General features: G+C 46.2%; 1 protein-coding gene across 1 annotated transcript in view; it reads right to left on the reverse strand.

Moving 5' to 3' along the window:
* The window catches only part of LOC144503449 (sterol 26-hydroxylase, mitochondrial-like), a 30,487-nt gene that overhangs the window by 2,841 nt on the left and 14,574 nt on the right, over positions 1–13,072 (reverse strand). Inside the window, exons 5-7 of the mRNA XM_078227771.1 lie at positions 10,681–10,844; positions 7,658–7,824; positions 200–278 (exon numbers count right to left, since the gene is read on the reverse strand). Coding sequence (XP_078083897.1) covers positions 200–278; positions 7,658–7,824; positions 10,681–10,844 — 410 coding nt within the window. The remainder of the gene's footprint in view (positions 1–199; positions 279–7,657; positions 7,825–10,680; positions 10,845–13,072) is intronic.

Genomic DNA, 13,072 nt, shown 5'->3' on the forward strand with positions numbered 1-13,072 from the left:
TTGGAGTGACTGTGACTCACCTGATGAAGGAGCAGCGCTCCGAAAGCTCGTGATCCCAAATAAACCCCTTGGACTTTAACCTGGTGTTGTGAGACCTCTTACTGTGCCCACCCCAATTCAACGCTGGCATCTCCACAATGTGTATATATTAAGTCGAACTCTGGTTTTGCTCCAGTTGGTCTTTGGGAGATTCACTTACCCTCTGTGGGATGTGGTAGCCGCCCAGCACAATATCAGTCTCCAAGGAACGAAAACCACTGGGAACCACTGGGTACATCCTGAGGGGTTAAACACAGGAGGAAATCAGACCATCCTATTCACAGCCCACTCACACCCAACCCTGTTCCCCCTGCCTGCCCTTCTCTTTCACCACTTTCCCTTGCCCTGCTCTCTCCACCCTCCCACCCATCGCCACCGTCACTGAGCGGGAATGCGAGTCAGACACAATCAGTAACTGCATGAGGAAGGAGGCGGAATTTCTGCATCTTTTTCTCTGAGGTCACACCTCAGAAGAAGGCGTGGGACTGGGACCATCCATCAGGAAGATAGGTGGAACCTCCGGGAGACAGTGGACAAGGTCCTGAGGACAGTGGTCCTATCAAACAGGCTCGATTGCTAGCTGAGGGTAAGACTGTATGAAGGATTATTACAATGTTACCATGGCATGAAGGAGCAGGAGGCAGTCCAAGGGGACAAAGGTGACCAGAAAAGTGATAGCTATACAGCTTTCAATGATCAGAGGGAGTTTGATGGCATCCTCTGCATGCACCAGCCTTCCAGCTGCTTCATGGTTGACCCTGCTTCCATCATAAGGTTAGAAGTGGGGATGTTTGCCGATGACTGCACAATGTTCAACACCATTCACAACTCAGATACTGAAACAGTCCATGTCCAAATGCAGCAAAACGCGGACAGTATCCAGGCTGGGCTGACAAGTTGCAGTAACATTCATGTCACACAAGTGCCAGGCAATGACCATCTCCAATAGATGATCTAATCATCTCAATGACATCACCATCACTGAATCCCCCATTACCAACATCCTGGGGGTTACCATTGACCAGAAACTGAACTGGACTAGCGGCATGGTGGCACAGTGGTTAGCACTGCTACCTCACAGCTCGAGGGACCCGGTTCGATTCCCAGCTTGGGTCACTGTGTGGAGTTTGCACATTCGCCCCGTGTCTGCGAGGGTTTCCTCCGGATGCTCCAGTTTCCTCCCATAGTCTGAAAGACGTGCTGGTTAGGGTGCATTGGCCGTGCTAAATTCTCCCTCAATGTACCCGAATAGGCACCGTAGTGTGGCAACTAGGGGATTTTCACAGTAACTTAATTGCAGTGTTAATGTAAACTACTTTTGTAACTAATAAATAAATTTAAACTTAATATAAATACTATGGCTACCAGAGCAGGTCAAAGGCTAGGAATCCTGCTGTGAGTAACTCACTTCCTGACTCCCCAAAGCTTGTCCACCATCTACAAGGCACAAGTCGGGAGTGTGATGGAATACTCCCCACTTGTCTGGATGGGTGCGGCTCCAACAACACTCAAGAAGCTCAACATCATCCTGGATAGAGCAGCCCACTTGATTGGCATCCCTTCCACAAACATTCACTCCTTCCGCCACTGACAAGAAGTGTGTACCATCTACAAGATGTACTGCAGAAACTCAGCAAGGCTTCCTCAACACCATCTTCCAAATCCAGGGAAGGACATGTAGAAGAAATGCATGGGAACAACACTATCTGCAAGTTTCCCTCCAAGCCACTCACCGTACTGACTTGGAAATATATCAGCCCCTCAGCATCTACCCTGTCAAGTCCTGTAAACACTTTAATCCACTTCAGTGGGATCACCTCTCATCCTTCACTGTCGCTGGGTCAAAATCCTGGAACTCCCTCCCTAACAGCACTGTGGGTGTACCTACACCACACGGCCTGCAGCAGGTCAAGAAGGCAGCTCACCATCACCTTCTCAAGAGGCAATTAGGAATGGGTAATAAATACTAACCTTGCAGCAATGCCCACATCCCATGGAAGAAGATTTTAAAAATCAGAACAGGAGGGATGAAAACCAAGGAATGTGACAAGTTACCATTTATGGAAAGACAGCACCAGGGAAAAGGGCAGGATCCCAGACCCTAATGAGTTCCATAGACTAATGTAGTGGGAAAAATAAGGTGAATTAGAAAGGCAAATGCAGCTGGAAGGATATGACGAAGAAGCCATCATTGAGACTGCCTACACGTTAAGTGAATTAGTTTGATTTGGGGACGAAGTAGAAAGGGTCGAGAGCTTCAAGTTTTTAGGTGCCCAGATCACCAACAACCTGTCCTGGTCCCCCCATGCCGACACTATAGTTAAGAAAGCCCACCAATGCCTCTACTTTTTCCAGGAGGCTAAGGAAATTTGGCATGTCTGCTATGACTCTCACCAACTTTTACAGATGCACCATAGAAAGCATTCTTTCTGGTTGTATCACAGCTTGGTATGGCTCCTGCTCTGCCCAAGACCACAAGAAACTACAAAAGGTTGTGAATGTATCTCAATCCATCACGCAAACCAGCTTCCCATCCATTGACTCTGTCTACACTTCCCGCTGCCTCAGCAAAGCAGCCAGCATAACTAAGAACCCCACACACCCCGGACATTCTCTCTTCCACATTCTTCCTTCGGGAAAAAGATACAAAAGTCTGGGGTCACGAACCAACCGACTCAAGAACAGCTTCTTCCCTGCTGCTGTCAGACTTTTGAATGGGCCTACCTTGCATTAAGTTGATCTTTCTCGACACCCTAGCTATGACTGTATCACTACATTCTGCACTCTCGTTTCCTTCTGTATGAACGGTATGCTTTGTCTGTATAGCGCACAAGAAACAATACTTTTCATTGTACGTTAATACATGTGACAATAATAAATCAAATCAAAATCAAATCAAAAAGTATAACCAAGGAGAACATGATGAAACCTTCAAACAGGAGAGTTGGTGAACGGGGAGCAGTAATCTTCATGAAGAAGCAATCTCAGTTAAAAGGACAGTCAAATCTCTGGGCAGAATTGCTGAATTGAAAAGACTAACACTTTGTTGAGAGTTGTCCACAGACCTCCCAATGACAGTGAGAAAGTAGCAGGGTGCACACACTGGGAGATCAGAACAGATTGTTGCAAAAACAAGGTTCTATCCTTGGCCTTTCCTATTGATCATCTACATGTTGTCCCTCAGTGACATCCTCCTCTACACTGCTGACACTGAGCTCGACCTCACCCCCACCTATCCAGACTCTACTCCCGCGGTTCGATTTCTCTCACTGTTTGTCCAATATCCAGGTCACAGTTTATTTCAGTTAAACATCAAGAACATAAGAACTGGGCTTGAGTAGGCCATTTGGCCCCTCTACCATTCAATATGATCATAGCTAATCTTCTTCATCAACCCCTCTCTCATCCCTGTATTCCTTGATGGCTTTGTTGTAAAGAAAACCTTATCAATTTGGTCTTGAATATACTCAATGACCAAGCATTCGTATAGCTCTCTGGAGTCAAGAATTCCAAAGATTCACAACCCTTTGAGTGAAGAAATTTCTCCTCAACTCAGTCCGAAATGGTGAGGGTAAGTGGAATGACTGTAGGAAGGATGATTACAATGTTACCATGGCATTAAGGAGCAGGAGGCAGTCCAAGGGGACAAATGTGACCAGAAAAGTGATAGCTATACAGCTTTCAATGATCAGGGGAAGATATGAGGTGTGAGTTGGCCTTGGTAGATTGGGGAGAGTTACTTAATGGGATGATAGTGTATAGGCAATGGCAAACATTCAAGGAACGCATGGGGGAACTGCAGCAACTGTTTATTCCTGTCTGGCACAAAAGCAAAATGGGTAAGAGAGCCAATCCATGGCTTACAAAGGAAATTAGAGATAGTATCCGATCCAAGGAAGAAGCATAAAGATTGGCCAAGAAAAATAATAGGTCTGAGGATTGGGAGTAAGGGATTGATTAAGAAGGGGAAAATGCAGTACAAACATAAGCTTACAGGGAACATAAAGACAGACACTAAGAGTTTCTATAGGTACGTGAAGAGAAAGGTTGGTGACGACAAATGTAAGTCCCCTATAGACAGAAACGGGGGAATGTATAATAGGGGACAAAGAAATGGCCGAGCAACTGAATACATACTTTGGTTCTGTCTTCACAAAAGAGGACACAAATCAGATGCCAGAAATGTTGGAGAATGCAAGATTTAGTGAGAGGGAAGAACTGAGGGTGATCTATATAAGTAGAGAAGTGGTGCTGGGAAAGTTGATGTGATTGAAGGCGGAAACATCCCCAGGGTCTGATAATCTACATCCCAGAGTACTTAAGGAAGTGGCCCTAGAAATAGTGGATGCATTGGTGGTCATCTTCCAGGATTCTATAGACTCTGGAACAGTCCCTGCAGATTGGAGGGTAGCTGATGTCACTCCAATATTCAAAAAGGGAGGTAGAAAGAAAACAGGGAATTATAGACCAGTAAGCCTAACATCGGTCGTGGGGAAAATTCTCGAATCCATTATCAAGGACTTTATAACAGAGCATTTAGAAAGCAGTGGCAAGATCAGACAGAGTCAGCATGGATTTATGAAGAGGAAATCATGCTTGACAAATCTGTTGGAAATCTTAGAAGATGTAACTAGTAGAGTTGACAAGGGGGAACCAGTACATGTGGTATATTTGGACTTTCAGAAAGCGTTTGACAAAGTCCCACACAAGAGATTATCGTGCAAGATTAAAGCGCATGGGATTGGGGGAAGTGTATTGAGATGGACAGAAAACTGGTTGGCAGAGAGGAAACAAAGAGTAGGAATTAATGGGTCTTTTTCAAATTGGCAGGCAGTAACTAGTGGGGTGCCACAGGGATCGGTGCTGGGACCCAGCTATTCACAATATGTATTAATGAGTTGGATGAGGGAACAAAATGCAACATCTCAAAGTTTGCAGATGATAGCAAGTTGGGTGGGAGGGTGAACTGTGACGAGGATGCAGAGATCCTTCAGAATGATCTGTACAGGTTGGGTGAGTGGGCTAATCAATGGCAGATGCAGTATAATTTGGATAAGTGTGAGGTTATTCACTTTGGAAGCAAAAACAAGAAGGCAGATTACTGCCTGAATGGGTGTAAATTGGGAAAGGGGAGTGTGCAGCGGGACCTGGGTGTCCTTGTGCACCAGTCACTGAGGGTAAGCATGCAGGTGCAGCAGGCGGTAAAGAAGGCAAATGGCGTGTTGGCCTTCATTGCGAGAGGTTTCGAGTACAGGAGCGAGGGATGTGTTGTTGCAATTATACAGGGCCTTGGTGAGGCCACACCTAGAGTATTGTGTGCAGTTTTGGTCTCCTTTTCTGAGGAAGGATGTTCTTGCTCTCGAGGGAGTGCAGCGAAGGTTTACCAGGCTGATTCCGGGGATGGTGGGACTGATGTATGAGGAGCGATTGACCAGGTTAGGATTATTTTCACTGGAGTTCAGACAAATGAGGGGGGGGATCTCATAGAGACTTACAAAATTCTAACAGGACCAGACAGGGTAGATGCAGGGGGGATATTCCCGATGGTGGGGGAGTCCAGAACCAGGGGTCACAGTCTGAGGATTCAGGGTAGACCATTTAGGATGGAGTTGAGGAGACATTTCTTCCCCAAAGAGTGGTGAGCCTGTGGAATTCATTACCACAGGAAGTAGTTGATGCCAAAACATTGAATGTATTCAAGAGGCGGCTGGATATAGCACTTGGGGCAAATGGGATCAACGGTTATGGGGAGAAAGCAGGATTAGGCTATGATCGTAATGAATGGCGGAGCAGGCTCGAAGGGCCGAATGGCCTCCTCCTGCTCCTATCTTCTATGTTTCTATGTATGAGAGTTGGTATTTCTCTGAGAGTTGCTGTTTTGGAAAGTGCTGTCTGGATCTCTGTCCAGAAATGTTAAAAAATTGGAAATCCAGCATCACGTGAGCTTATGCACTAAGACTGAAGAAGGGTCTGTGGGATATTACTTTAAATTGGAACAACAGAGATAGCTAGCTGTTAAGGATTATACTTTGTCATATTTAAGTATTTTAATTGGTAAAAGTTATGCTAATTCTTTTTTTATATTCTAATGGTGTTCTTAAAGAAACTTTGTTTGATAAAAGCTTCCTAGTGGACCCCTTGAATCATACTCAAAGTGAAACACTTTATGCTCACCCTAATGCTAATTCAAATATAAAAGTTAGGGTTCAGATTAACTCTGTAATATACCTTGGAGTTTCTGGTCTGGGCCTAAACACTTGTTATTGGCCCCACCTACAAACTGCATTCTGTCTGCACACAATTATGAGGGATATAGATAGGGTGATAGGGAGAAATGCTTCCTCTTAGCAGAGGGGCAATAACCGGGGAGGGGGGGTGGGGTGGGGGGCATAGATTTGAGTTTCGTGGCAGGTGATTTAAAGGGGACTTGAGGAAAATCTTTTTCACCCCGAGGGTGGTGGGAATCTGGAACTCTCTGCTTTGAAAGGGTGGTAGGTGCGGGAATCCTCACAACATTTAAGAAGCATTTAGATGAGCATTGGAAACACCATAGTCTACAAGGATACAGATCGAGTGCTGGAAAATGGGATTAGAATAGATAGGTGCTTGATGGCTGGCACAGCCACAATAGGCTGAAGGGCCTCTTTCTGTGCTGTAAAAGTCTATGGTCGGGATTTTCCAGCTGCGCTCGCCCCAAAACCAGAAAATCCTGTCCGAGATCAATGGACTTTTGCGTGGTCTGCTCCCCAGGTGCTACGATTCCCGCAGCACCGGAGGGGAAAGTTCCACCCTATGACTCTATTCACTTGCTCCATTCCCTCCCTCTGTTCCTGTTTGAAGCTGAACCTGATTGGTTTGCCACCTTTGCCAATCTATTTAGCCCTGAAATGAACTTCTGGCCTCACATCCTCTCAAACACCAAGACCATTAACTTTCATCACCATAATGTCACCCATCTGTGCTCCTGCCTCAGGCCAGCTGCTGCTGGATTTACCAACTCCTGGTTGGCCACCTTTTTAACCCTCTGTAAACTTGAGCTAGCCCAAACCCTGCTGTCCATCTCCAATCTGGAACCAGGTCCCAGTCCCGCATCACTCCCCGTACTCGCTGACCCTACACTTGTTCCTCATCCAGCGATGCTTTGATTTTAAAGTTCTAATCATAGAATCATGAATCCATTTGGCCCATCGAGCCTGCATCGACAACAATCCCACCAAGGTCCCATCCCGTAACCCCTCATATTTACAGTCCTAATCCCCCTGACACTAAGGGCTAATTCATCATGGCCAACCACCTAACCACACATTTTTGGACTGGATACAAATCCTTGTCGTTAAATCCCTCCACGGTCTCTCATCACTTCCGATCTCTGTGATTTCGCCCCTTTGAATTCTCTGCATCCTTTTAATTCCTGCCCCCTGTGAATCCGCCACTCCCTTCACCCCATCACTCAGCTGTCTAGTCCCCAAGTTGTGGAATTCCCTCCCTAAACGTCTTCACCTCTCTCCTCCCCCTTTCAGACCATTTTTGAGCAAGCTGATTGTTCCTGATACTTCGCGCTGCTTTGTGAACCCTGTCCCTCGCTGTATTACAGCATCTTTGCAGAGTTCTTTTTCACCTCAGTGTCTCTTTGGCCACTGCCTTCAGCAGGGTCATTTTGCTGATATCCTGGGCTGTTGGTATTTGGTCTGATGGGCTGACGCTGCATATCTCCCCGTGGAGAGAGTCTTGAAGTTCTGGGTCTTTGGCCAGGGAGTACAGGGCCCAGGACAAGGTGTTCGCAGTCTGCAATGTGAAAAAACACTTCAATTCAGTCAATCCCAGCAAATGCACATCGCAGGGTCCAAGAGGCGACAGCGAATGAATAATCAAGGAGCAATTGATTTGCATTATAATTTATATTTTATTAACACCTTTATAAGGCCATTGAATGGTTGTAGCAGAAAGATGGCCATTTGGCCCATTGTGACCGTGCCAGCTCTCTGCAAGAGCCACTCACCCAATCTCAATCTCCCGCCTTTTCCCTGTAGCCACGCAAAACTAATTCTCGAATTCCCTTTCAAAAGCCTCAATTGAAACTGCCTCCACCACACTCTGAGACAGCACATTCCAGACCATGCACCATGCACCGCGCAAAAACATTACGTCTCACAACACATTTGCTTCTTTTGCAGTGAGGTGATTGGTCTAGTGGTATTATCGCTAGACTATTAATCCAGACACTCAGCTAACGCTCTGGGCACCCGGGTTCGAATCCCGCCACAGCAGGTGGTGAGATTTGAATTCAATAAATAATATCTGGAATTAAGAATCTACTGATGACCATGAAACCATTGTCGATTGTCAGGAAAAAAAATCTGGTTCACTGGTGTCCTTTAGGGAAGGAAGTCTATCGTCAGAGACATGAAAATGTTAGATTAGAGAGGCATCTGTGTTGGCATGATGGGCCGAAGGGCCTGATCCTGTGCTGTACTGTTCTTTGTCCTTATCCGGTCTGGCCTACATGTGACTCCAGAGCCACAGCAATGTGGTTGACTCTTAACTGCCCTCCAAAGGCAACTAGGGATGGGCAATAAATGCTGGCCCAGCCAGCGACGCCCGTGTCCCAGGATTGACAAAAAAAAATTAAAAACTACTTGAAATCAGTGACCTCTGGTTCTCGATCCTTTCACCAATGGGAACAGTTTCTTCCTGTCGATTCTGCAGATGCCTCATGATTTTGAACATCTTGATCCAATCTCCTTCTCTTCTCTCAGTCCCAATTCCTCCAATCCATCTCTGTCCCTCATCCCGGGAACCATTCTGCTGACATTTCCTGCACTCTATCCGATGCCTTCACATCTTTCCTAAAGTGCGGTGCTCAGAATTGAACACAATAGCCGCGATTCTCCCATCCCATTACACCCAGCAGGCCGGAAGAATCCCACGGCAGCTGATTCACGGTGTTTGCGCCTTGCTTGTGTCTCCCAGCACCAGATTTCCGGTGGCTTCTGCGCCACGCCGGAGATTGGCTGGGAGACGCACAGACCCTTCAAACGGTCATTTCGATATTATTTGAATATGATTAGTGGGCTCAGAGCTGAATTGTCCTGGCCCACTAGCATCTCTCCCACCTCGGGGAGCTAGCGGCCAGACTCCAGTGAAGGGGGGCAATTGGGGCTCCCCAGAGGATCGGGCGGTGAGAGGGTGGTGCCCCCTGAGCATTGGCACCCTGGCAGTGTCATCCCGGCACTGCCAGGGTGCCCAGTTTATTTATAACACAGTTTATAACAAATGAATTAGCTTAACCTTTAACTATTGAATAATACTTAAATACAACAAGATACAATTCTTAACTGCTCACCTATCTCTATGAGTTCCAATTCCAGAATATTCCTCTTATGATTTAAACCCCTCTTCAAAATCAGTTAGCAAATCACAGAGTGTTTGTTGTGCTTGTACTTAGATTGCCAATTCTGGAGAGTAGACTGATTGGGCGGTAATTGGCCAGGTTGGATTTGTCCTCTATCTTGTGTACAAGACATTCCTGGGCAGTTTGCCACATTGTCGAGTAGATGCCAGTGTTGTAACTGTACTGGAAGAGCTTGGCTTGGGGAGCGGCAGGTTCTGGAGCACAAGCTTTTAATATTATTGCCAGAGTATTGTCAGCCTTTTGTATTATTGCCTTTGCAGTATCCAGTGCCTCCAACCATTTCTTGATATCACGTGGAGTGAATCGAATTGAGATGCTGGGGACCACTGGAGGAGGCCGAGATGGATCATCCACTCGGCACTTCTGACTGAAGATTGCTGCGAATGCTTCAGCCTTATCTTTTGCGCTGATGTGCTGGGCTCCTCCATCATTGAGGATGGGGATATTTGTGGAGCCTCCTCCTCCACTTGTTTAATTGTCCACCACCATTCTCGACTGGATGTGGAAGGACTGCAGAGCTTAGATCTGATTCTTTGGTCGTGGAATCGCTCCGCTCTGTCCCACACCTCACCCCATTCCCACACACTGATCCATAAAATCAGAAGATAAGTAATAGGAGCAGGAGGAGGCCATTTGGCCCATCGAGCCTGCTCCACCTTTCATTAAGATCATGGCTGATCTGATTGTGGCCTCAGCTCCACTTTCTCACCTGTCCCCTTAACCCTTAACTCCCTGATCAATCAAAAGTCTCTCCCAATCAGCCGCAAATATAGTCAATCACCAGGCACCACTGCTGTCTGGGAAGAGAATTCCAAACACAAACGATCCTCCGGGAGACTAAATTCCTCCTCATCTCAGTGTTAAGTGGGAAATCCTTTACTTTGAAACTGAGGCCCTTTAGTTCTTGATTTCTCCTCAGGAGAAAACATCCTCCCAACATGCACCCTGTTAAACCCCCTCAGAATTCTCATTCCAATGGATACAGGCCCAATCTCTAACCTTTCCTCAGAAAGACAACCCCTTCATCCCAGGAATCAGCCTGGTGAACCTTCTCTGAACTGCTTCGAATGCTTCTAAGGAGACCAAAACTGTACACAGTACTCCAGGTGTAGTCTCACCAATGTCCCATAACAAGACTTCCCTACTTTCACACTCAGCCCCCTTGTGAGAAAGGCCATTCCCAAGACCAATCGGAAAGGCAAATATCAGGTTGTGTGTTGTGCACTGACCGTATCGACTCCACCCAGCAAGAGCTCGGTGATGCTGCTGTATATCTCTGACTGGCTCAACTTTCCACTGGCCAGTAAGTAGGTCAGATATTGCCCCTCCACCGACTGCCCTGAGTCCAGAAGCTCTTTAATCTGGGCCATCTTCTTATCCACGGCTTTTGTAGCTACCGAGAGAACAGGAGCAGAGACGATCAGAATGGTCAACACCTGATGTATGTTGCAAGGTTCACTTCAATCACACACGTCGAGTCACAGACAGAAGCACATCAAATGTTTGTCATCTATATCAATGATCTGGATGATAATGTGGTAAATTGGATCAGCAGGTTTGCTGATGATACAAAGATTGGAGGTGTAGTGGACAGTGAGGAAGGTTTTCAAAGCTTGCAGAGGGATTTGGACCAACGAGAAAAATGGGCTGAAAAATGGCAAATGGAATTTAACGCAGACAAGTGCGAGATATTGCACTTTGGAAGGACAAACCAAAGTAGAACGTACAGGGTAAATGGTAGGACTCTGAAGAGTGCAGTTGAACAGAGGGATCTGGGAATACAGGTACAGAATTCCCTAAAAGTGACGTCACAGGTGGATAGGGTCGTAAAGAGTGCCTTTGGTACATTGGCCTTTATAAATCGGAGTATCGAGTATAAAAGTTGGAGTGTTATGGTAAGGTTATATAAGGCATTGGTGAGGCCAAATTTGGAGTATTGTGTACAGTTTTGGTCACCTAGATACAGGAAGGATGTAAATAAGGTTGAAAGAGTGCAGAGAAGGTTCACAAGGATGTTGCCGGGACTTGAGAAGCTGAGTTACAGAGAGAGATTGAATAGGTTGGGACTTTATTCCCTGGAGCGTAGAAGATTGAGGGGAGATTTGATAGAGGTGTATAAGATTTTGATGGGTATAGATAGAGTGAATGCAAGCAGGCTTTTTCCGCTGAGGCTAGGGGAGAAAAAAACCAGAGGGCATGGGTTAAGGGTGAAAGGAGAAAAGTTTAAAGGCAATATTAGGGGGGGGCTTCTTCACGCAGAGAGTGGTGGGAGTGTGGAATGAGCTGCTGGATAAAGTGGTAAATGCCACATTTAAGGAAAACTTGGACGGGTTCATGGATGAGAGGGGTGTGGAGGGATATGGTCCAACTAGGCAAAAAATGGTTCAGCACAGACAAGAAGGGCCAAAGGGCCTGTTTCTGAGCTGTAATTTTCTATGGTTCTATGGTTCTAAATGTAGGGGCAGAAGTAGACCATTCGACCCATTCGATGAGATCACGACTGATCTGATATGATAATCCTCAACTCCACTTTCCTGCCTTATCCCCATAGCCCTCAATTCCCTGACTGATTAAAAATCTGTCTGTCTCAGCCTTGAACATACTTAATGATCCAGCCTCTACAGCCCCCTGCGGTAAAGAATTCCACTGATCCACTCCCCTCTGAGAGAAGAAATTCCTCCTCATCTCTGTCTTAAGACATGATTACAGATGTGTTTGTGGGAAAGGATCAAAGGTGCTACTAAATATAAGAACATAAGAACTAGGAGCAGGAGTAGGCCATCTGGCCCCTCGAGCATGACTGATCTTTTTGTGGACTCAGCTCCACTTACCCGCCCGCTCACCATAACCCTTAATTCCTTTACTGTTCAAAAATTTATCTATCCTTGCCTTAAAAACATTCAATGAGGTAGCCTCAACTGCTTCACTGAGCAGGGAATTCCACAGATTCACAACCCTTTGTGTGAAGAAGTTCCTCCTCAACTCAGTCCTAAATCTACTCCCCCTTATTTTGCGGCCATGCTCCCTAGTTCTGGTTTCACCCACCAGTGGAAACAACTTCCCATGGGACCAGCGTCCGAGGGAGTCATTTGTCTCACACAGGCTGTGGAGATGGTTTAATATAAATAGTGCAGGGGAGGGTTCGTGTGAGGAGAGATTTGGAAAGTTACAGAAAAGGAACAAGGCAATAGTACAGGGCAGCGATATGAGATAACCAGAGGGGACAAGAAGGGAGATAATGTATAAACACAAGACTGCACCAACAAATATGCGCAGAGTAGGGAAATGGGTTTAAACTAACAGGGGGGGAGGAGGCTTCAGGTGAAGGGAAATTTAGAATATTGTGTACAGTTTTGGTCCATTTATTTAAGGAAAGATATATTATCATTGGAGGCGGTACAGAGGAGGTTTACAGGATGATCCCGGGTATGGAGGAACTGCCCTAAGGGGAAAGATTAAACAGGTTGGGTCTGTCCCCCTTGGAGTTGAGAAGAATGAGAGATGATATGATTGAAACAGATCAGATTCTTAGCGGGTGAAACTGGGTAATTGTCGGGAGGGTGTTTCCACTCAGGGGAGAGTGTGGGACCAGAGGACAGAGTCACAGAATAACGGGAGCTC

Source organism: Mustelus asterias, chromosome 14 (assembly GCF_964213995.1).
Source record: "Mustelus asterias chromosome 14, sMusAst1.hap1.1, whole genome shotgun sequence".
NCBI classification, from domain to species: domain Eukaryota; kingdom Metazoa; phylum Chordata; class Chondrichthyes; order Carcharhiniformes; family Triakidae; genus Mustelus; species Mustelus asterias.